The sequence below is a fragment of the Solanum lycopersicum genome, chromosome 2, assembly GCF_036512215.1.
Source record: "Solanum lycopersicum chromosome 2, SLM_r2.1".
NCBI lineage: Eukaryota > Viridiplantae > Streptophyta > Magnoliopsida > Solanales > Solanaceae > Solanum > Solanum lycopersicum.
The window spans coordinates 56,942,507-56,965,709 of record NC_090801.1 but is presented as its reverse complement, the minus strand read 5'-3'; the positions used below and the strand labels follow the sequence as shown (position 1 = coordinate 56,965,709).

Here is a 23,203-nt window from a genome sequence, read left to right as displayed (position 1 = left end):
GATAGCTCTAACCTAATAATGCTTCAAAGTTTATATTCCTGGTATTTCATACTATTATTTTATAAATATGTTCAGTGTTGATGAAACTATGAAAACATAAATAATAAATTATATAAACCAATAGAATAAATTAGGAATAAATGATATCTAAATTAAAAATCTAATTGAAACCTAGTTTAAAGAAATAGTGATGTCACTGGAAAAAAAAGTGTACTTAATTAAAATCTAAGGTAAAAAATATTATTATTATTTATGGATATTATTTAAAACTTAATTACATCATCATCTTTTTCTTGTTTTTTTCACCCAGTGTGGTTTCATTATCACATTTAAATACAATTAAATTAAGTTAAAATTAAATACTATTCCAACTATTTTATCCTAATATTTTTATACCTGCCATAACTCGTGTAGCACCCCACCCCCCACGCTCTACCCCTACCCCCTCAGTCACATTTTTCATCAATCATTCTCTGTCTTAATTCACTTTCTTTTCCTCCAATCATATCATTCTTATTATTATTTTTTTTTAAAAAATAATTATATTATATAGTATTTGTTTATTTATTTTATTATTATACTTGTATTTTTATATGTATATATATATGTCCTGTACCATAGTTTTGTATGCACTTTCAAAGAGTGAAAATTGAAAAAAAGAAAGGTATTTCTCTTTCTGCACGTCTCTCAGGGGTGTGTATTCATCTATATTTTTTTTTTCTTTTATTCATTCTGCTTGATCGTGGTCCACTTTTTATGGAGTTTATGTTCTGGTAATTTTTAGCCATTTTTTTTACTCTTTTCTTTTCTTTAGAGTGGTTTGATTTTGCTACCTTCTGCTACTGTTGTTGAGGTTTTTTCTTTTGTTTTACTTCTTTTAGGCTTTGTTTGGCCTAAATTCTGAATCTTTTTTTGCGGGGTTGTGTTGAAATTGAAGTTTGGAAGTTGTTTTTTTTTGAGGGTGTGTTTGGGTTGTTCGGTTTTAGTCTAGTTATTTAGGTTTTAACTTTGCTGAGTGTTTCTTGCATGTTTTTTTTTTCTGTGTAAGCTTTTTTTTTTTTGTTTGATGATGTTTATTTGTTGTGTGCTGGTATTGGGGTTTGAGAAAGTTGGGAACTTTAATTTCAGTTAAGTGGTTTTGTAAATGGAGTAAAGAAAGAATCTTTAACTGATGTCTCTAGAATTGGAATTTGTTGTTTTAGGTGCCTGTTGAGTAATGAGGTTTTTTTTCTTTCTTAGGGAACACTTTTTTGTTTGTTTGTTGATGTTTAGTTCTCGTGTGCTGGTATTGGATTTTGAGGAAGTTGGAAACTTTAACTTCATTTAGGTGGTTTGTAATGGAGTGAAGAAACGATCTTTAATCTTGTACCTCTAGAAATGGAATTTGTTGTTTTATGTGCCTGTTGAGTAATGATTTCTTCCGTCAGTCTTGGTATTGGTAGGGTTAAGGTCCGGCTCAGACCCCATTTGTGGTTGTTGTTGTACTTTTAATGTCTAGAATTAGAGCTTTGGCGAGTGGTTGTGCTTTTTTTTTGTTATGAGATGAATGAATTTGTCCAATAACTGATGTTGGTCTAAGTTCTTCTGTCTCATTGTTTATTCCTCAACTTTTATGTTCAGTTATCTGGGAAGTTGTTTACTGCAGATTGGGAAGAATAGATGTTTGCCGAGTAGGCTGATCGGTATCTTGGCCTCATTTAGTTATTACCAAGGTACAAACATGGAGTCAGGTCTCCATTAGGAATTGAAAGTTGCTTTTGAAAAAAAAAGAAAGACTAGTTCTTTAATTAAAGTTGGTGTCTCTGGGGACTCTCTACGAGGTAGGGTTAGGGTTTGCGTACACTTATGCTCCTAGATCCCACTTGTGGGATTACACTAGGTAAGTTGTTGTTGTTGTCTTTGGGGGCATCTAGTGGGTCTAGAATTTTGAGGAGAAGCATCTTGCACCAAGTTGAAATAATTGATTGATTGGTGTAGCCGTGGACCCAAAGATGAGTATCATCTGTTTGCAAGTGTACAGCTTTACCCAAAATTTAAGAAGTTGAAAGCTGAAACAGGAGCAAGAGAGGTTTAGAATTTTTATTATGCTGTTATCTTTGCTCTCTATTAGAGCTGGTAAAGAGCTCTTAATGTTGTATCAACTAGCATTCCCAGCATGTATATCACACCTGTTTGGTTGTTATTTTTTTTGTTAAATGCTCTCTGGTTTCTTTAGCTAATGTATATGAATCCGAACTATGAAACCCTCCAATTATTCAGAAAGAAAATGAATAATGCAGATTAAATCACATAGCAAATGTGAAGGTGATAGGAGAGACTCAACCCCAGATGTTCCTCGCAATCACATAATGTTGACAATATCACTTGAGAATATACGCTAGTATGTTTTAGGTGGCTTGTGTGCACTTAATCTTAGCTGGATCGCTTATCAATTTGTTAAGATGGCTTTTTCTAGATTTTATTTTAAATGTAAAAGGCAGCATTGCGTGGACAAGTGTTTTCAACTATGCAATGGTCCCTGGGGATTCTCCAGAAATGATACTGTATTTATTAACCTTACCTAATTATGCTGCATTACAGATATTCTGAAGATGCCAATGATAAATGTATCTAAAGAAAAGGGAAGAACACCATGGGAGATTCGTCCAGGATCTAATTCCGTCCTTATCACTAATGATGCCTCTCTTTTCACAAGCTCAGTGCCTGTTCTTCAACATGAGAAGCGTATGAATACATTGATGAGTCTTGTACTCGTACTGCATATGCCCATTTTCTTTTGGAAAATCCCACATCTTCTTAATGTCTTTGAAATTCTTGGATGTAGTGAAAGTAAGTGACGGCGACCATGGTCATCAATCCGTTGATGATGCATCACCAAGCTTGACAATTCACCCGGATGTAGAGGTTGATGTGCTGTTGGATGATGGTGAAAATCGTGCAATTGGAAGCTTGCTTCCAGATGATGAGGATGAACTTTTAGCTGGGATAATGGATGGGTTTGACCCTAGTCAGCTTCCCAATCACACAAATGACTTGGAAGAGTATGATTTTTTTGAAAGTATAGGAGGCTTAGAGTTGGAGTTTGATGGTCAGGAACACTTAAACCTGGGTATATCGAGAGTAAGTCTGGCTGATCCAGATAGCAATGGAGCTGCTATTTATGGACTTTCAAATGGTGGGGGTGCGGTTACTGGAGAACATCCACTTGGAGAGCACCCTTCAAGAACATTATTTGTTCGCAACATAAATAGCAATGTTGAGGATGCTGAGCTAAGAACTCTCTTTGAGGTTAGTTGCTTTACACTGGATAACTATGATCTTTGTAATTTCACGTGACCCTCTTTTCCGGTTTTAGTGCTCATTCCTGATGTGTTTCCTGCATATGTATAAATAGTTTTCATGAACGTGTGTTGCATGTTGATCTTCAATCTTTACCTAAAGTTTGTACTACAAAATAGTTAACCAGAAAGATCTTTAATTGAAAGCTATATCACTTGAGGAAATATTTGTGGTTACCAAAACAAGAAGAGCTTTTCAATTATGTTTTCTAAGTCAATTTGAATTAGTTCCAATAGGTGAATTTGGGTTTGTTTTATTTTCTTTAAAGGGTGAATGTAGAACTAGAATCACAGATTTGGAAATGATATTGAATTTATTAATATAATTTGCATGAATTTTGCATGGCCTCATGTTAACTAAACAACCAAGGTGTTAGACTGTATGGATGAATGATAATTCAATTTTAGCCTTAGAACCTTACCACGTTTAGTAAGATATATGATATGATGGTAATATAGTATAATATAATTTGATGCTGATGGTAATATAATATAATATAATTTGATGCTTTGTCTAGTTAGGGATGGGTTCTGCTTGTCAGTTTAATAATTGGTCTAGAACCATATTGCTTCCCGGTCTTCTTTTTTGAAATGCTGGATGAATATTTATGGAGAAAGATTTCTTTTCTGTAAACAATACGCGAAGGTAGTAGTAGTTGAAAAGAAGGAGCTTAATGGGTTTGTCTTTTGCAATTTCTGGAGGCTTCATCCCGATCCCAAAGCTTTTGTATTTCTTTAATCTTGATCAGTAGAACTCTACTTTTTCCTTTTGGTATAAAACAATGATGTTCTGATTATTGTGAGTTTGTCTTGTACTGATAGTATTACCTTAGTCGAGTAAATTCAATGGGTATCTGTGTTCATGAGATGCTTCATCTGTTACGGAAACCTGTTAATCTTATTATGTTATCGTTGTATGAGCTGCAAATTTAGCTGAGCATGTTCCATGTCAAAGCACTGGCCTAGGTGTTTGCAGTATCGCATTTGAGTCTAATGGTTGCTTGACAGACAAGAATGTATTGTAAAGTTGCTGATTTATAAGGTGTTTTTTCCTCCTCATAATCATGTTCAGTTTTTAACATGCCGCTCTTTTTCTTTTCTCTTATAATTAGCAATATGGTGATATCCGAACTCTCTATACTGCCTGTAAGCATAGGGGCTTTGTCATGATATCATACTTCGATATTCGTGCTGCTCGAACTGCAATGCGAGCATTGCAAAATAAGCCTCTGCGAAGGAGAAAACTAGACATACATTTCTCAATCCCTAAGGTACTTCTTCGTCTGCTACTTTGAATGGTTTTACACTATTACATTGTATGCTAATTTTTTGAAAATTAAAAAATAAAAATTGAAAATTATTACATTGTATAATATTTATTTGTTTTGTTTCCTGACTAACCTCCTCTCCCTGTCCTGTTATTCTTCTCTCTGCCCCTCAATGTATTATATCAGGATAACCCCTCTGACAAAGATGTAAATCAAGGAACTCTTGTGGTTTTTAATTTAGATCCATCTATATCAAATGATGACCTCCGCAGAGTATTTGGGCCTTATGGTGAGATCAAAGAGGTCAGAGACTCGATTGGTCAAATCATTTGTTTCCCATTTTACTCCATCTATTCATTTTCTCTCGTGTGCTTCCTCAAGGAGCTAGTTTATGTCAAGTACATATGACATCCCACCTTCTCGCAGATAAGGGAAACACCATACAAGAAGCACCATAAGTTTATCGAATATTACGATGTCAGAGCTGCAGAAGCTGCCCTTAGGTCCTTACATAAGAGAGACATAGCTGGCAAGCGCATAAAGCTTGAACCAAGCCGCCCTGGAGGAGCTCGACGAAAGTGAGTAATCCACTTTAACTTTTTCTTGATAAAAAAAGAAAAACTAGAGCTTTCGAAGCTTATGCTAGTCCTTTGTTTCTGAATCACGAGCTTCGCCACCATTTTGCTGTTACAGTAACTAGAACAATTACATTTGATTTAGACCTCCCCCTTAGGCGCCACTGTTGGAAGTGTGCAATATTTTATTTTTCCTTCCTTTCATTTGCTTTCGGTTTTGCTGAATTAGATTACAGAATTGTGATCGACCAGCAAGCTCTCCCAATCTTCCCACACTCTCATGCAAGGAAAAAGGAAATTACTTAAGCCCTAAATTGATGAGGAGAGCAATGGAGATACTGTATCACTTAAGAAGCATGCCCTTAGGGCGTCGGTTTGTAAGGGAGTTAGTCGTCTGCATTACCTTCATCTAAGTGGCAAACACTATACAAATATTCTGCTGTGTGTACACCTTTTCCAGGTGTCTCACTATTTTGATTGAGCAGGAATGACTTGAGAGGCTTACCTTTTGTTTGAAAGGCCACAATTGGAAAAAAGAAAAACTCAGACAATTGATTGATATAGAAATCTGGGATTCTGATTAATCTTTTTCCAGTTGCTTGAGGTCTGGATACTCATGTAAGAAACGCTTTGTCATAACTCCTTTATGGGTGCAGGTCTGTGGATATTCTAGTGGCACAATTTTAATAAACAATGTTGTCGGGAATGAGTGAGTGGTATGTGAGTTTTAAGATTTACAGGAGATCATCTCAAAAGTGCCAATGATTTGTGCCTTGAAGGATTAGGCAATGGAGGAATTAGTACTTTTGCATCCATCCACTACTTTCTTGTGACAAGTTGTTACTTGGTGTGTGTGTATATATGTTCTCTACTGTAGAGAGAAATGAGAAAGTTAAAAGTAGTTCATACATCTGAAAGTACGTGTAATCACATGAACGACTTAAAATGACACGATGTTGCCCCGTTGCACTCCTTTTTTTCTTCGGTTTAAACCATGTTTATTTGTATTACTGAGATTCTTTAGCTTCTTTAAGTGGGCTACTCATCAGGTTCTTCTCCTTCTTCCTGGACGCCTTCTGCTCTTTATATAGCCTTAAACGTGAGCTTTTATGAACATGCCGTCATACTAAATCATTTTGATATCAACTAAATTTCTAGATCTTGATGATGTTCATAATGAGTCTCTTTTTGTTGGATGTTCCTTCAAGTTAGTTTACCTTAGCCACAAATTCAAGGTTGCATTATTTAATATGTTTCTGTTTTTGCAATGATACATATTTGGGTTCTGTTTCTTGATTTTTGATCTTGGCATTCTTTTTTTTTGTATGTGTGTGTGTTGCACTTGTAGTCTTGTATTGCAATCATCTCAAGACTCTGAACAAGATGATTCTTGGACTTTTCGGCATCCATTGGTTTCCTCAATTGGTACTTCCTCCCCAGGTAAGTTTACTGAGGGTTTCGACTTCTGTATGTTGTTGAGACAATTGACGGTCTTTATTTCCTTCTGTTTGTGCCTGTCTTTATTTTTTTAAATTTGGGTCGGTTAGAGGGGGGGGGGGTACTTAATTAATTGAAACTTCTCTGGTTGCAGCTACACCATCTGATAGTATGGGTATTGCTTATATTTCTGGCAGGTAATTGGCCACAATTTGGCAGCCCTATAGAGCACGGCTCCATGCAAAGTCCTGGCACTTCACCAGGCTTTAGATCCCTGAGTCCCACCATTGCCAATAATTTACATGGGTTAGCTTCAATTTTGCATCCTCGTGCATCAAATACCTTGAGGGTAGCACCTATTGGTAATGCTCGCACAATGAGTGGCCGTGCAGATTTCCCTATTGGTTCAAACCATGGTGTTCCCTTCCCTCAGTCTAATTCTTTCGCCGAGCCTAAAATAAGCCACTTTGGTGGAACAATGTCCTCTTTTGGTGCTTCAAGTACAAATGGTTCTGCTGTTGAAACACTATCAGGACCACAGTTTCTCTGGGGCAGTCCAAAGTTGCAGTCTCAACAGAGTAATTCTTCAGCCTGGAAAACTGAGTCTTTGGGAAATGCTTTTTCATTTGGTGGTCAGGGCGACAGGTTTTCCTTGTCAAATCATCAAAAATCTTTCCTCAATTCATCTCAGCACCACCTTCATCATATTGGATCTGCTCCATCTGGTCTTCCCCTTGATAGGCACTTTGGTTTTTACCCAGACTCGTCAATCTTGAGCCCAGGTTTTAGGGGCATGGGTATAGGTACTCGTGATGAAAGTTTGATGGTTAACTATGGTTCTCGTACTACTTTGAATGCTGGTGTTGCTGTTCCAAGGAATATGTCAGACAATGCTTCTCCTAGGTTTGGCATGATCTCTTCCCAAAAACTTAGTCCATTGTTCCTAGGTAATGGTCATTTCCCAGGACATGCAGCTACTAGCTTTGAGGGGCTGACTGAACGCAGTCGCACTCGACGTGTTGAAAATAATAATGGGAACCAGATGGATAACAAGAAGCTCTTTCTACTTGATTTGGATAAGATTAGATGTGGTGAAGATACTCGGACAACTTTGATGATTAAAAATATTCCTAACAAGTAATAGCAACTTCTCAATGTTTGTACATTGTTGTTAAGTATGTCCTATTTTCGTATGAGTGACAGTTGACCTTGTCTTTCTCCAGGTACACCTCCAAGATGCTTTTAGCTGCTATTGACGAACAACATAAAGGCACTTTTGATTTTCTGTATCTGCCCATCGATTTCAAGGTAATCCTATAGTAGTTAGGATTATGTGGTTTCCTTTTTGTTTCTCAAAGTCTGATGGAAATCCTTGTTTGCGAGCAGAACAAATGCAATGTGGGATATGCCTTTATCAACATGTTGTCTCCATCACTCATTATCCCATTTTACGAGGTTTGTTTTTGTCTATTCTGTCAAATGTATGATATTACTTACTTTTTCTAAAGTGATTGGGCTATGAGCTTTGAAGCTATGCCTCTCCTTGTTTTATAGTTCCTGCCTTCCTGGTTATATATAAAGGTTGCTATGCCTTCTTAATTATCTCTTCCTTCTATTGTTTTTGCACTCTTGAACTTTTGAAGCAAAAGTGTGGTTCTGAGTATTCACTTTGTGCAGGCATTTAATGGAAAGAAGTGGGAGAAATTTAATAGTGAAAAAGTTGCTGCTTTGGCTTATGCTCGTATTCAGGGAAAGACAGCCCTTGTAGCTCACTTCCAGAATTCAAGTTTGATGAATGAAGATAAGCGATGTAGGCCAATCCTTTTCCACTCAGAAAGTTCAGAATTGGGGGATCAGGTAATATAGACCATCTTGTTTAGAATTAAGCATGCAAAATGTAACTACTGTTATGTCATGCATTGCGATTCAGCTAGCTTTGATTTTTTCCCCCTAATTTTCAGGCTATATGCTTGTTGAGATGATAATATTGAAACTGCATCTTTTTCATCACAACATAATCGTATCTTAAGATGAAAACTTGCCTGCAGATTGTTCAGGAACATCTTTCATCAGGCTGCAGCCAACCTGAGGATCCAGTTGGCAAATTGGAGAATCGCTAGCAGTAGCATTGAAATGTTTTTTTTTTGCTCGCGGCTTTAAGAGTGCAGCTGGCTAGTACAAGTGTGAGATACATGTGCAGAGTAGCATGATTTGAGGCACAGAATAGAAGTATGAAGATCTTTTGTATTATAATGAGTAGGTGTTTTTGGTTCAAAATCTAAGAGGGGGAGGGTTCTGTTAGACTAAGTACATCAAGCATCTGTGTAGTTCATGTTGTAATCCTATGGCAAGTTGAAATGGCAAAGGCTATCTCAACATGGCATGCAAGGTCGTAGTTTTGTAACATTGTTTTGGTGGTTAGAGTGAAGAGGGGATGCTTGAAATTTGTAAAGTGGGAAGGCAAGCTGGGCTGTTGTTTTGTATCAAACAAGCATTTTGGTATTTATGTGAAACTTGCTAGAAAATTGCATAAAATTGTTTGTTTCATTTTTACTTTTCATCTCATTCAACTTTTCAATTTAACTTCTCTCTTCTAAGTTTGCCTTTGTTTTATTGTCCTTTTTTTAAAGAAAAATTTTAACAAACCTTTGCAAGTAATTATGTGAAGTTTTTGAATAATGTTTTCTCTATTAACTTGCAATGTCCTTTTAGTCTGTTACTCGAGCTGAGTGTCTCTCAAATGGAAACAATTTAACTAGCTCCCTAGGTTAGAGTAAAGTTTACGTGCATGCTACTTTGCAAATAATTTTAGAAGCTTACATGTCCTTTAGTCTGTTACTTGAGCTTTTCTACTTTCCTATGTTAGGGTAAGGTTTACGTGCATGCTATCTTACAAACTATTTTAGAAGCTTAAATGGAAAATCTAAAAAAGCATATGAAATAATGTTATGCTCTTTGCAAATAATTTTAGAAGCTTACATGTCCTTTAGTCTGTTACTTGAGCTTTTCTACTTCCCTATGTTAGGGTAAGGTTTACGTGCATGCTATCTTACAGATTATTTTAGAAGCTTAAATGGAGAACCTAAAAAAGTATATGAAATAATGTTATGCTCTTTGCAAATAATTTTAGAAGCTTACATGTCCTTTAGTCTGTTACTTGAGCTTTTCTACTTCCCTATGTTAGGGTAAGGTTTACGTGCATGCTATCTTACAGATTATTTTAGAAGCTTAAATGGAAAACCTAAAAAAGCATATGAAATAATGTTATGCTTTTTGCATTCACGTTTTACGAATCTCTAATTGGTCGTTTGGATAGTGAGTAAAAATCATTATAGCATGTTATTCAATGAATGAATCGAGATGCATGCACACATAACAATTGCGCTTTTGATGAGGTATAGCACATTAAATTTCCAATACACAGTCGCGTTGGATGTCTAGTGCACTAGTAAAGAAGAACATGTAGACATTACAATCCCTGTACATACCTTGCCTGATATATTACTATATACAAAAGTGCACACTGTAGTTTCCGGTGATACTCTCCTTCTTCGTTTTTACTTGTCCATTTTAGACTTAACACGCATTTTAAGAAATAATGGTCAATATACTTTTCCCATATTATTTGATATTTAATCTTAGGTCTTAAAATGATTTGGGGAATATTTGGTCAATTCATTCAAATGAATGGAACTCTTCTACCCAGCATAACATGTTGGATCATTTTATTTGAGAAGATAGTCTTACAGTGTTCTTGATACAAACAATATACAACATCCACATGAAAATATATCCTATACCGCTGATAATAATCATAATTATGTACAAGGTAGGGGATCCAGAATCAACACAGGCTCTAGAAATACCACATATTTTCTTATTACAAAAAAAAAAGAGATTTACCTGAAGTGAAAAGAAGAGTTAAATGTACTTTGAGATAGGACACTCTGCCTGCATCCAAATTTGGATCACGTTTGTTTAGATTTCTATTTCTTGAGTAACTTCCAATTTCGGACCATGTTGTGTAGGCTTCGATGTTTGGAGTTCCACATCGATTAGGAAATAACATTTGTCTTCCCCTCTGACATAACGGACATGTCCATTCATTACATTGAGAAGTTTCTGGGCAACATTTAACGCGATTCCTTCTTGTGTTGTCCATCTATTTCTTTCTCCAGACATGTCATCAATTAGAGCAGCAGGTAGTCCTTGGCCAGGGTGAGTCATTCTAGAAAATAAAGTGTGTTTAATTTCACATAAACATTTAGCAATAGAAGTAACTTCCATACATACATATAATTACTGAAAGGCTATGCAAGGTGGTTTCGCTGATTATGACAAAGATGTTTAAGTTACAAAGTAAGACAATTGACAATGTTCTTCCTGATTTTCTACTCCTCACTTGAAGATTCAAAGAGCTTGATAAAAAAACAAATTCAGCTAAGTGAATGAAGCACCATAATATTCCCAATGATTAGATTAAACTCCGCGAAGCACTTCAACTGATTAGGCATTATACATTGCACGGTTGCATGAAAACAGACACCAGATAAAATGGGTAAGCTCATGCCCTTATGTAACAAACCATCAATAAATAAATAGCAGTGAAGTTACCTCAACTGGAGGTGGATTAATTCATTTCCATCTTGTATAAGTTTCAAACCAGGTAACACCTTGATTTCCACCCAACCATCCGGAGAAGGTGCATGGTGCACTACACTAAGCAAGAAATCTGACAGAACACGCTGAAGCTTAATTTGATCACCATATAGAGGAAGAGTTTTGATCTGGTCAGGGATATCATGCAGCAGCTGTAAGTTCTTTTCTTTCAAGAAAATCATTACTTGACTCACAATAGCATCCACAACATTTCCTAGCACGAATTCCTCCATGTTTAGCTGCACTTTGCTGCTAGAACCAGGAAAAAGTAATGTGCATTTAGCAAACCTTTCAGCCATAGAGAAACAATAGAAAGAGAAACGAAGAAGCAAGTATCAACATACATATATTATGGTGGCTCATTGTTGCACTAGCAAATACAAAGAGTCGTTTACAGTAGATTTTAGAAGAAGACTTTAAGTTTTAATGTGTTTGCAGTATTTTGGGTACTTCTCTCTCTTTTTCTTTGGTGCTCCTGTAAACTGATTCAACACTTTTGGAAAGCCGTTTCTACTGAAATTAAAAATTAATGAGTAACAGCTTCTCGAGATCGGGATGCAGTGTCCAATCTACACAAATTAATGTAAGCCGCAATAAGGGAAGAGTTGCAGTAAAGGAAAGAACAGTGGTAAGTGGTAACTGCTTCTTTGTAACCACTGGATGAACAACCCATTTAGGTCTTAGAAGAACAGATAATACAACTGGTTCTCTGAGATCATATATGATATTTTCTCCATCATTAAGTGACAACTAGTTGAGGTGGAAAATTGAAAAAACATAAGAAAGATAAAGAGCATATTAATCAAGTCCATATAGAAGAAGCATTACCCGTCCTCTATACCTCCAAAATCCATATTGTCAATAACAGACAGTATCTGTTTCTCACAGGCTTCACTTGTCTCCAGAAGCTGTTTCTGATTATCTGAAACACCGGTTGCTTCAAGAAGTTTATGGGTAAACTGGATTCCATTCAGTGGATTTTTCATCTGCTGTAGTACATAAGCATATTCTTTATATTTCCAAAGCGAATCTTTAGAGTCTTGTCTCTCATCTGATGCTTCTGGGTCAATCGTCATAGGCTGCAGGAAGCAGAAACACCCACATACATTCCCATGTTCATCAGTTCTCTTGTTTGCTGTTAGGAACACTTCCAAAAACTCTCCTCTCCTATTAAAAAAGCCAAAGGGAAGCTTTTTGGTGTCATGACCACTAATTGCTTGGTAGAAAAGAATCATAAATTTTGTAAGGGCATCTTGTCCCGTAAGACGACAAAGACCACCAAAAACTTCACCGGGAAGAGTCCTCCCCATGACCTCATATTTTGTCCAACCAGTCAATCTTTCCATTGCTGCATTCCACTCCGAACAACAAGCATTTTCATCAGAAGCAAATATTGGTGGAATCAATGGACTAAGACTTTGTACAATAGCCTCATAATCTCCTCGCAACTGTATGAATTTATCCATGATAAATTTCTCAGGAGTGACATCTTGAGCCACAAAGGACACACCAACAACACCATTTTTGTGGTCCCGGCTTGTGCAGGCATTGATCACAAGGTATATAACTGATCCTGGTGGATCTTTCCCAAACCTTCGCAATTTTATTTCCACATTTTTTTCCTCCTCACCTGAATCACAAGTGACAAAGATAGAGAGAGGGTGGGGAGTGAGAACAAGCTGGGGAATGTTAGTGGAAACTTCTGTGCTCAGGCTGTCAGTCAATTTTGACTTACCCAGACGAGGAAAAATATCTATTTTAACTAAAAGAGTGCACTGAAAGAGCAACCTAAGTCTACTATGCAGTGGAGATGACCGACTAGTCAATGCTGAAAGCATAATATCGCCCCAAGTAATGCAGGTAACTACGTATATATTACAACAAACAAGATGAAAGGCCAATTGAATAAGTGTAGGTAGCCAATTCTCTTACCAGTACGCCTGAATTTCAAATCTAAGAAGATATGCTATCATGTATGACTGCAATGCATAAAGAATGCAGATAAAATAACACCATGAGCAGATAGATAGAATTATAGCCATGTAGTATTAAGGACGTATCCAAATTTTAATGATTGCTATTAAGTCAACATAAGAAGTACCTAACAGAGCTCTATGTAGAACTTTTTCAACAGTTCCACGTGAATCTTCATGAGTAATATCATTAATGAGAGACATTCCAACTGCTTCACTAGCATGCAATCCTGTTAAGTCAGCAATCTTCTCATTCCATCCATTTATTAAGCCAGATGGATCAACTCCGAAAATTGGAGCAGTGGCTGTCTCAATCAATCTAACCATTTCCATTGCCACAGAACTAAGCTCATCCATGCTTGGCCCATCAGCATCATTCTGTTGAGAAGTAGTCAAAGTTTTTAGAGAGCTGTTTTCGTTCTCTTGGATTGATTCTCTCATTATGATTTGTAGAGAATGAATGGCATTAATCTCCGGAATCTCCCATGGCAAACTTCTGCTTTTAACCACTTCAAGAAAGGCATTAAATGAAGATCGTGGGTGCATTTTTCCTCCATCATCTTTATCATCTGGATGATGCTTAGCACCTCCCCACTTGACTTCCTTAGCTGTGTGAGACCTGAACCAGAATAGAAAATCCTTGGAAGTAATTCTCGCAGTAGCCATGCCACAAACAGCATCTCCCAGTAAAGCCGCACCAGGATAACCAGCATCCGCAAGGCAGTCAGTACTTAAACCTGTAGAGTCCTTATGAGCAACTAGTAACCACTGTGCAATATCTTTAACTTGTGCTTCAGTTGGTGTCACCCCAAGCAACCAACATTTTCCACCACAATAAAGTGCAGCTCCATCACACTTCACAAGGTCCATAATACTAGGGGATTGTGTTACAACGCCAAATGGAACATCTCGAAGAAGCATGTCACATAGTAAGGTCTGCATCTGGAGAGTTTTCTTCTCTGCCAGCTGTGATGCCAATTGAAGCTCCATATTAAGCTGCAAGCCGAATGCCTGTGTGAAGAATTCACATGCATATCGAAGTGGGAAAGGCACATACCGAGGAGAAGTGTGATGACAGACAATCAAACCCCAAAGCTTCATTGAATCACCGCTATTGATAAGAACTGCCATAACCAAAGACGATATAGATCCCATGTTGGCCATATACTTGCTATGGCATTCATGAGGTGATCTAAGAGTCGAATTAACCAAGCAGATAGGCTGCTTTAGTTCTTCACTCTGAACAACCTTAACAGGCTGAGCATTACAATCACATATCATCCTAACTCTGTTCTGTTTAAACAAGAAGCGGGCAGCTTGTGGGATATCTGTTGCAGGATAATGCAAACCCAAATAAGGTTCCAAGTCTGATCTCCTTATCTCAGACACAATTTCACCATGATTATCATCATGGAACTTATAGACCATTACCCTATCATATCCAGTCAGCTTCTGCACATCTTCCACAGCTGTATCACATAGAACCCCTATATCTCCACCAGGGAGTGACTGCAACCTAGATATTGACCGTACCGCCAGTTTTTGTGACTGCACTGCCCCAGCAAGCAGCAATGCAGGATCACTAGAATTAGCAGGTTCTAAATCAATCACAATGCCCACATCAATCCTGTGAAGTATAGCATAAAAGGGCTTATGGGTAGTCCTAGAATGAACCCATATAGGGTTCAACAAAGAAATTTCCCTAGAAGCCATAACTTTAGCCAATGAATCCCCTGAAGAAGGGGTAAAAAGATTTCTAGCATCAACACCAATCAGACCTAATTTCATCTTTGTAGGCTTAAAACCCAACATATCATAGCAATTCTCACTATAACCTATAATCTTGAAAGTGGGTTCCTCAATAGCGACCATACACCCAAATGGTTGAACAAGCCCACCCCTTTGAATTCTTGAAAGATAAGAAGTGATTTCTTCTTCATTAGCTTCATGTGGTGGAAAAAGAACAGATTTTGAATAATCAAAAGACTTACCAGAAACACTAGACTGCTCAAACTCAGCCATTAACTTTGCATCAGCATTGTACTGAGCCAGTGCAGCCTTACTAGCGTTATTCTTCATGTTACTAGCTGCAGAAGAAGTATTCAAGCCTGAATCTTTGTTGTTGTTTTGCTTATTCTGGTTCAAGGATGTCCTTCCTCCTCCTCCTCTTCTGTTTTCACTACTCTGTGACTCCATTTTATGGGTTCTTGAAAATGGTTTATTCTTAGAGAAAACTCAACTACAAAGAGCAGCTGGTATTCTATCATGACTCTACTTGATTCTTCTGCTTGAGCCCTCTTTGTAGCTCCACACGTCTACCTCCTCTCTCCCTTTCTCTAATACATACTGTGCTAATATCTTTTACTTAATCTTTTATTATTATAAACTTTCTAATCATTTTTTTCGAGTTCTCGATGAAAAAATTTAATAAAACAAATGAATTCAAATTAATCATTGTTTTTAACTTCTTAGTAATGACTGATGCAATTCTCCAATCCCATTTTTCGTTTCTCTTTGGGAGGAATATTTAATGAGATGCTATAGTAATAATTTGAATAGAACAAGTTTATATAAATATCTCGTGTATTTAATTTATTAATCACTTAGTTTTAATAATGATCACATCATTAAACATAACATACGCACTATACTCTTAAGTGAGAATATCAAGTATACTTAGCTAAACTAAAATAAGGAAATATCCTTTTAGTTCTAGAAAATTTAGTCAGACTAGTATTTTAGTTATTTATTTTATCTTTTTGAATATTTTTTGTCATTTTAACTTTAGTATGTTTTAATTAAAAATTAAAAAAATTATTCGTGTATTTTAAAATAAAAAATATTATAAATTTTTACAATTTCAGACCCTTAAAATAATACTCCCTCTAATTATTATTTTTTTAGTTGTCACGAGAAGATTGACAAGATTTTTATGAAAAAATAATACGTTTTTTGTCTGTTTTCATTTGTCATAGTTTTCTTTTATAGATTTAAACGATAAAAATTTTGACTTACATTGTATGATGTATTTTTTCATCATATGGATATGCAAAAAATTACAATTTATAGTACTCTTTGAATAGTTTTTGAATATCTAAATTTTTTGTTTAAAATATCAAATTAATATAATCTAATTTAACTTTGAAAATTAGTTAAATTGACTTTCGAAAAATGCAACATGACAAATAAAAGTGAACAGACTTATTTGATCTATATATTCCTTATTAATTAATGTTAGAGACAAAATTGGAAAAAGATAAGTAATATGTTTTGATTGTTCAAATTAATAACTGTTTTGAAATAAATATTTTTTTTCGTACAGATGACAATTAAAACGAAACGGAAGAGGAAGTACTGAAATTTGAAATATTGAGTTGTGTTTAGATGAATTTTTAAGAACCACAAATTTGAAGGGCATTAAAGTTTTTGAGATATTGTGGTCATGAATGTATACCCCCCATATATAGGGCCTTTATAACTATGGTGGATTAAAAAAGATTCCTTAAAAACATTGGTGGAGAAGGGGACATCAAATAGTTTGCTTTTTAAATATCCAAAAAAAAAAAAGTCCAATTTAATATTAGTATATTATATAGTACAAGACTTATTAGATACATATACAAACATTATTGTTGATTACTGAAGATGACAATATATATCTATGTATAATTTTTTCTAACATACCTACATAGTGTCATAGTTCATGAATCTATCACTATTATGTATAATATTTTGTATTTCATATAACGTGTGTAATTAAAATGGATAATTTTATGTTTTTGTCTTTGGGCAGATATTCGAAATTCGACTGATTCGTAATAAAGAGCTAAACCAAACATTTAAAGTTATAAGTTACTTGAATTGAGTAGATTGAATATATGTAATAAAAAAAAACTAATTACATAAAAATAAACTTAATTTTTATTATAATATCAATATAGAATTTGTTACCGAAAGTCATAAACTTTAAAATCTAGATGGATATTGTTGAAATGTATGTATCCACTTATATTGATGGGATCAGGTCCTTGGTGAAGTAAAGTCAGAGAGTGAAGAGCAAATGCAGAAACGTAAAGATTGACTACCAACCTTACGTGAAAATCTCCTTACTCAAGAGAAGAAAATCACGACCTTTTCAACAGGACTTTCAAACCGATTTCACTAATCTTCAACAAGCAAAAGTAAAATCCGGTTACAACAAGAGATTAGCCTCCTAATCTTTCCACTAAGTAATACTCCCTATCACTTAGCTGAGCATGAGAAGATACAACACTACTCTCTATACTAATCTTATCCGATTAATATAGACTTAGAGTGAAAACCTAAGTTACCCTTAACTTAGCTCTTACAATGATTCACCGTTTCTTTCACAATTGAAATGAATCCTACAATATAAGAACGATTACTAGCAGACAAATACAGCAAGTACAAAAAGCAATGAAAGCACTTCTATCAGTTTCCTTGATGTTCTTGAAGTTTGAAATTTCTCTCTTTGAATAAATGTCTAAATGAATTGTCATTTGTTTGATTTATACCATGAAGAGTTATTACCCATCAAATAAACAACCTAGTCGTTTCTGATTGGTGAATTACTTTGCTGCTTCACCAAATTTCCTGAAAAGCAGAAAGCTCTTACGATTGTCCAGCACTTTGAAGCTTGAACAAGATCCTTCATTATACTCTGTAGAGGACCGGGTCCCTGCATTTGTAAGAAAATCATCAAAACATCGAGAAACACTAAGCTCTTACCAATTTCCATCTTTTTGATGATGACGTACAACCTACATAACTCTTCGCGTGAGTGTACAATCATTCATTCATATGGCCATAAACAGTAAACATTATTCATATGGCCATAAACAGTAAGCATTATTCATATGGCCAGTGAACTCTCCTTCACTCTATCAAGTCCCTTTGGTGAGTTTAGCATAGTTCTTCTTTGAAGATGACTTTCTCTTTGTAAGCTTAAGAATTTTGTTTGTCAAATGTTAAGTTTGTGGTTAAGTGTTAAGAGATTATATCAAAATGAACACAAACTCTTTGGTGACAGCTTTTCTGACATCCATCTTGTCATCCTTTCACATGCACAATCTTGCAGGGACCCTAACAAACTTCTCTATGAATTCTTGAAAAGCGTGTTGGTCAACTTCCTTTTTTGAATGAATGATATTATGATGTTTGTTATATTGAAAATATCAACCATAAAGAATTATTATCCGTTGGACAACACCCTCGTTCATTTTGATTGGTGTAGTACACTGACGCCTTACCAACCTCTGACACAACAGCTCTACAAATGTACTCCATTATAGATCTGGGCAAGAGAACTCAATCAGGGATCAGGTCCCTTCATTTGTGAGGATTATAAAGACACCTAAAATAAAATATAATATTTCTTCCCTTTTTGATGATGACATATAAATATACCTCACAATGAGTTTATCATTCATTTCACTATCAGTAATCCCTATAACAAAGATCTGATTCCTTGTATCATATTTGTATTTTGAAAAAGCTATATGATGTTAGTAATTAAGGCGGTAAGAAAGATTGTGAGAGATGGTTAGATGGATAAGGAGGTCTAAGGCAATTTTTATAAAATAGATCTTAGGCTTATTTATAAAACTTTTTTATCCTCATAATTTTTTTAAAATACATGATAATTAATTATTATTTCTTAATTCTGAACATAATATTTTTACGTAACAAACTTGTAAGACATGAATATATATATAAAAAAAATTTACGTTATATAACACTACAAATATTTATATCTTAGATAAATCATTATTGATTATAGTTTTGAAATTCCTTTCAATTGACTCAATTGTTATACAAAAACTATCAAATATTCTAGAAGTAATAGGAATATTTAAAAGAAATTAAGACTTCATATGATTGGTCATGCTCATTAGAGCATCATTTTTACTTCTATATATTTCGTATGATATTAAATTATAAAAATACATCAAAATCATAAATTCATAATGATTTTTACACTTTAGAAAGCATTCAAAGTAGTTAAAATAATGTTTTTTAAAATTTAATTAGTTTGAGCTTGAAATATTTGAAAGATATCTAAAAAAAATTAAATATTATCTTATAAAATCATTTTCAAAATATGATTGACTCAAATTGGAGCGAATCGAACACATATAAAAAGTAAAAAGTATACATAAACTTAATTACAATAAGAAAATTTCAATTAATACGGTAACAATAAATATATAATTAGTTATTTTATATATATATATTACCGTTGAATAAAATCTATGTCTTTTTTTTAGATTCATAAAGTCTTTGTTTTGGTGAGCTTAGGGTTGAGACGCCTTCGAAAAAGTATAAGATTATGTAAAAGTTATTTTCTCTTTTTTATTTTATTAATTTTCGAACACGCTTATTATACATGTATCTTGTGTTAATTAGTATTAATATTTTAAAATAATATAAATAACATTAAAGTATATATGTGATGAAAATCGTAAAAATAAAATATGAATGTAAATTAATAAATAAAATGCTATAATTTATTACAAACTCTTCGACGTGTGATACATTAAATTTTTCAATAAGACACTATGTCATGCATGTTACGATTTATCCGAATATAGTAACTTTAATTTAATATATACAATAAAAATTATGAAATATTTAAAATATGAATCAATGAAACGAACATACTCTTTGTCTACTTATCAGTACTATACGTTATTATTATATTAAAAAATATATATATAAGAGCAATACAGGACAAGGTAGACAAAAATGAAGACATATAGACTTTGTTTTTGTTTTTATTTTTCGAAAAAGTTGTCTTATACATGTGTAATATTGAAATTTTGTGGATTTTATAAGACATGTTTATTTAATATAAGAATGTTCAGTGTGAATTGATATTTTAGAATATGTGTTTAGTTTTATTTATAATCTTTTGGAGATTATTTTACGATAAATTTTAGTTCATGACTATTAAATTTCCTTAAAAATCATCTTAAAATATCGCATAAAATTTTGGGTATTTTTAAAAATCAAGATTTCAAATTCGTGAATTGATGGAATATTCATATTCATATAGAGGTCAAATTAAATCATTCTAGTTCGAGAAATATGTCACTAACGATCTTCAAATTGTGGATACATCTTATGAGGGGAGAATCAAGTGAGGAATAGAATTGTACCCGCAATATATATGAATAAAATTATCTTTTTTTTCATATTTTTATGTGATTATAATTTATTTTCTATCAGTTTAAGAGGATTATAAAAATCACATGAGAGTTATTCTCTCCGCTTTAATTTCTGGTTTAATTTTTAATTAAAAAATATTTGTATGTTCAGTTCTTGAATTAAAAATGTATACGATATAATAAGATACTTTCTCCGTCCAGAATTATTTGTCATATTGTGCTTATCGAAAGTTAATTTGATTAATTTTTAAAGGTAAATTAGATTACATTAATTTGATATTTTAAACAAAAGAATTAGATATTCTAAAACTATAATAAAAAATACTATAAATTAAATTTTTTTTCATATTATTATAATGAAAAACACATCTTAAAATGTTAGTAAAATTTTTAATAATTTAACTTTAAAAATAGAAATTATGACATATAATATGAGACGGAAGAAGTAATTTTAAATTTTATGTTGTTAAATATGTAGTGCGAAAAAATGAAATTAAGAAAATAAGATACAAAACAAGGTAGACAAAAAGGAAGACATATTTTGTTTTTTGTTTTTAGAAGTTGTCTTGCACATGACGTTAGTAATTAAGATTAGGGTAATGCTAAATGATTAGAAATTGAAAAGTTAATAATATTTATTTTTTTAAAAAATAAATTATTATTTTTAATTAAAAATAGTTAAAAGGATTAAAATATTTTAAAAAATAAAATAACATAAAGTAAAATGTGTTTTTTTATCATTTTGATCAAATTTTCTGATAAAAATCTTTGATCAAAAAGATTGTTCCTTAAGATTAAAGGAGATTATAAAGATCATATGAGAGTTGTTCTCACCGTTTAAGTTAATTGTTTTATTTTTGTTTGATATGAAATTTAAAAAATTTAAAAAATATTTTTTGAGTTCTTAAATTAAAAAATTTATATAATATATTAAGATAATTTTAAATTTTATAATCTTTAGAGTAAAAAATGAAATTAAGTAATTGCAAAATAATTTTTTAAAATAAATTAATAAAAAAACAAATAAATTAAAACGTATAATTGCTTGAGTTATGTGCCTGTAGTGAATCCCATTCAACACATTTTTAGTTATTTGTTTTGATTTTCTTTTTAGTATGTTATGTATTTGAAATATAAATTGAAACAATTAACAATTAAAAATATTAGGTTATATATATTTAAGACTACTGCTCACAATATAATAATTTATATTCTTAAATTTTTTTATTTTAATTGACTCTTAAAATTTTAATTAGTGTCCTATAAATTAGATATCATTTAAGAATTAAACACTTTCTTGTATCTATTTACTGGTTAAATATTTCCTAGTTCCTTTTTTCTTTTACTTGTCATTTTTAACAAATCAAGTAAAGATAAATTTTTTTCTATTATAGTCTTAATTTATTATAATTAAGTTAATCGTAAAAGATTTATAATTCATCATGTCAATCATTATTTTTTGATATGCCAAGTTAAAATTAGACAAGTAAAAAAAATAAAGAAAGCAAAAAATATTATAAATTCACAATAACTAACATTCTAAAAAAATTTAAAATCATATAAAAATTTAATTGACTCTTCAAATTTTACAAGCCGAAACAAAAAGAAAACATATCTTTGTGAGAATTACAAGAATATTATTATACAATCAGAATAATTAATAAACGTTAATATTTTTACAAGTATTTAAAAATTTGATAGACTTTTAAAATTATATCTATGTTTCATGAATTGTACTTTCGTTGTCTCAATTTATATGATATTCTTTATGCTTTGAAAATTAAATAATGCAAGTTTGATCAAAATTTTACGCATAAAATTTTCAATTTTTTGGAGAAAAGGCTCAAATATGTCATCGAACTTTCAGAAAAAGTTATGCCATCAATTAAAAGTTTGTCTCATTTATGTTATTACCGTTCAAGAAAAGGTTTCATTTATGTCATTACTTTTTAACAATAGCTTAACCATTTTTGACACGTGGCCAATTATAATTCGGTCACGTCATCAATTTTTTAATTAAAAAATCAGGAAAAAATTAATTCAATTTTTATTCAAAGTTTTGATTTTTTAGTTTAAAAAATTGATGACGTGACCAATTATAATTCGGCCACATCATCAATTTTTTAATTAAAAATCAAAAAAATTAATTCAATCTTTTTTTTTCTTCAGAATTATGATTTTTTTAATTAAAAAGAAATGACGTGGCAAAATTATAATTGGTCACGTGTTAAAAATGATTTCATAAAATCACTATTAAAAAATAATTGCATGAGTGAGTTTTTTCTTAAACTGTAATGACATAAATGAACTATATTTTTAACTGATGGTATAAACGAGTTTTTTCTGAAAATTTAATAACATATTTGAACCTTTTTCCATTTGTTAAATGAAACTTATATATTTATAAGCTATATAAAAAATATTATATATCATAATAATTGATAATTTAATTTTTTATAAAAAAATTTAACAATATATATATTTAATTCTTAAAATTTAAAAAGTAACATATAAAATAAAAACGATAAACTATAAATTAAACTGTTGCTGGGATGAGCTATGGTTGCTTGGTGGTACGTCATTCACGAGTTTTGAGATTGACTGAATGAATTTAATATACTATTTTTCTTACAGCGGCGCCTTTAAAACATATTATATATTGTATGTTATGTATAAATAAATAATAAAATATTATATACTTTATGTTAGAGATTTTCTTATTTCTTTCCAAAAAAATTGTCGTCTGACATTAGCCATTACTTGGGT

At 32.7% G+C, this 23,203-nt stretch overlaps 2 protein-coding genes across 8 annotated transcripts; one reads left to right on the top strand and one right to left on the bottom strand.

The window, feature by feature from the left end:
• The first annotated feature begins 480 nt into the window (after positions 1 to 480).
• LOC101252650 (protein MEI2-like 5) lies at positions 481 to 9,153 on the top strand. Of its 5 annotated transcripts, none has more exons than XM_010318596.3 (12): positions 481 to 693; positions 2,581 to 2,724; positions 2,825 to 3,288; positions 4,451 to 4,609; positions 4,793 to 4,909; positions 5,033 to 5,184; positions 6,530 to 6,621; positions 6,816 to 7,755; positions 7,842 to 7,926; positions 8,005 to 8,073; positions 8,296 to 8,475; positions 8,667 to 9,153. In XM_010318596.3, exons 2-12 carry the CDS (start codon positions 2,592 to 2,594, stop codon positions 8,736 to 8,738), a joined length of 2,463 nt encoding a protein of 820 aa, XP_010316898.1. In that variant the 5' UTR covers positions 481 to 693; positions 2,581 to 2,591; the 3' UTR covers positions 8,739 to 9,153. The 5 variants fall into 5 exon arrangements, with proteins under 5 accessions (XP_010316898.1, XP_010316897.1, XP_004232972.1 ...); XM_010318595.3 differs by having other exon boundaries at positions 536 to 664; XM_004232924.5 differs by having other exon boundaries at positions 624 to 773.
• Positions 9,154 to 10,314: 1,161 nt separating this feature from the next.
• On the bottom strand, positions 10,315 to 16,811 carry PHYE (phytochrome E). 3 transcript variants are annotated; one of them, XM_010318597.4, is made up of 4 exons: positions 13,379 to 16,811; positions 12,106 to 12,907; positions 11,233 to 11,529; positions 10,315 to 10,846 (listed from the first exon to the last, which is right to left on the bottom strand). In XM_010318597.4, the coding sequence occupies exons 1-4, from the start codon at positions 15,444 to 15,446 to the stop codon at positions 10,597 to 10,599; spliced, it is 3,417 nt and encodes a 1,138-aa protein (XP_010316899.1). In that variant the 5' UTR covers positions 15,447 to 16,811; the 3' UTR covers positions 10,315 to 10,596. The 3 variants fall into 3 exon arrangements, with proteins under 3 accessions (XP_010316899.1, NP_001316689.1, XP_025884828.1); NM_001329760.1 differs by having other exon boundaries at positions 10,597 to 10,846; positions 11,233 to 11,526; positions 13,379 to 15,446; XM_026029043.2 differs by lacking the exon at positions 10,315 to 10,846 and adding an exon at positions 10,930 to 11,120.
• Positions 16,812 to 23,203: the final 6,392 nt, after the last annotated feature.

Coding starts and splice junctions, on each gene's coding strand:
- LOC101252650 (XM_010318593.3), top strand. CDS start 1,613: ATGTTCAGTTATCTGGGAAGTTGTTTACTGCAGATTGGGAAGAATAGA. Junction 4,910..5,032: donor CTTATGGTGAGATCAAAGAG/GTCAGAGACTCG, acceptor ACCTTCTCGCAG/ATAAGGGAAACACCATACAA. Junction 8,074..8,295: donor TCATTATCCCATTTTACGAG/GTTTGTTTTTGT, acceptor CACTTTGTGCAG/GCATTTAATGGAAAGAAGTG.
- PHYE (XM_010318597.4), bottom strand. CDS start 15,446: ATGGAGTCACAGAGTAGTGAAAACAGAAGAGGAGGAGGAGGAAGGACA. Junction 11,530..12,105: donor TTTGGAGGTATAGAGGACGG/GTAATGCTTCTT, acceptor TCCTGGTTCTAG/CAGCAAAGTGCAGCTAAACA. Junction 10,847..11,232: donor TTAATCCACCTCCAGTTGAG/GTAACTTCACTG, acceptor TTTATTTTCTAG/AATGACTCACCCTGGCCAAG.